This window comes from Sorghum bicolor, chromosome 5 (genome assembly GCF_000003195.3).
Source record: "Sorghum bicolor cultivar BTx623 chromosome 5, Sorghum_bicolor_NCBIv3, whole genome shotgun sequence".
Taxonomy (NCBI): domain Eukaryota; kingdom Viridiplantae; phylum Streptophyta; class Magnoliopsida; order Poales; family Poaceae; genus Sorghum; species Sorghum bicolor.
The window spans coordinates 67,067,406-67,068,486 of NC_012874.2; the positions used below are offsets into that span (position 1 = coordinate 67,067,406).

Genomic DNA, 1,081 nt, shown 5'->3' on the forward strand with positions numbered 1-1,081 from the left:
TATTACAAGAATATTTTTTCCCAGAGATTGTATTAGTTACTGCAAGGCACATACAGAACTGTACCGTGCAGATTCTTAAATATTAAAGCAAAGGAGTCCAATAACAATACGAACATTTGTAAGCAGAAAATATTTAGTCTTCCTGCCTCCAATTGCCTTATTTGCTGAAAAAACTTTCCTGAATCTCAAACATCTACATACGCTAACAAACTTTGTCTCGTAAGGTCAATGGAAACATGTGCATGGATTTGATCCGTCGTCATGCGTGCACATTTAGAGTCCCTACCGTGCTTGACATTGACAAGCTAGATATGCGTCGACGTCTGCTCCTTAATCCTTATATATATACACACACGACGATCGCCTGTAAGACTCCGTACGTCGACCCTCTCCCATTGTTGCCTTCCAATCGCCGGCGACGCAACGTAGCGAGCACCGGCCGCCGGCGACCAACATGCCTTCCTACTCCAATCCGGCCGCCGTCGTCGACAGCGGCAGCATGTCGTCGGTGTTCACCGAGACGGAGTCCGGGTGGCATGTTGTCAAGATCGAGAGGTACTCCCAGACGAAGGGAGTGCTGGGCGTCGGCGCCTGCTTCAAGTCCACCGTGTTCAGCGCCGGCGGCCACCGCTGGCGCATCGGGTACTACGCCGACGGCTACGCCGACGACACGGACGACTGCATCGGCTTCGAGCTCTTCCTCGTCGACCACCCTGATCACGACGACGCCGCCGACGACGACGTCAAGGCCAAGTTCGTCTTCACTTTGCTCGACCAGGCCGGGCAGCCGGTGGCCGCGTACACGGCCGCCTCCGAGGTCGGCACCTTCTCCAGCGCCGTGCCGTCGTGGGGATTCGAGAGCTTCATCGAGAGGACGGAGCTGGAGTCCAAGTACCTCCATGACGACGACAGCTTCAGCGTCCGGTGTGATGTCACTGTCTACAAGGACAGCCGCCGTGAGAATCTCATCACCGCCACGCCGCCGCCGCCGTCGCGTTCGTGTGCTCGCGTGGCTGTTAGATTGATCTTGTGGCTTATTCTACTAGTTGCATGTCGGGTCGTGTTCGGCTACATCTGTTAG

The 1,081-nt window shown here is 54.9% G+C and overlaps 1 protein-coding gene across 1 annotated transcript; it reads left to right on the forward strand.

Annotated features, from left to right (window-relative positions):
• Positions 455 to 1,081, forward strand: LOC8074405 (BTB/POZ and MATH domain-containing protein 1). The gene has a single exon (XM_021462157.1). The coding sequence runs from the start codon at positions 455 to 457 to the stop codon at positions 1,079 to 1,081; it is 627 nt and encodes a 208-aa protein (XP_021317832.1).

Coding starts and splice junctions, on each gene's coding strand:
- LOC8074405 (XM_021462157.1), top strand. CDS start 455: ATGCCTTCCTACTCCAATCCGGCCGCCGTCGTCGACAGCGGCAGCATG.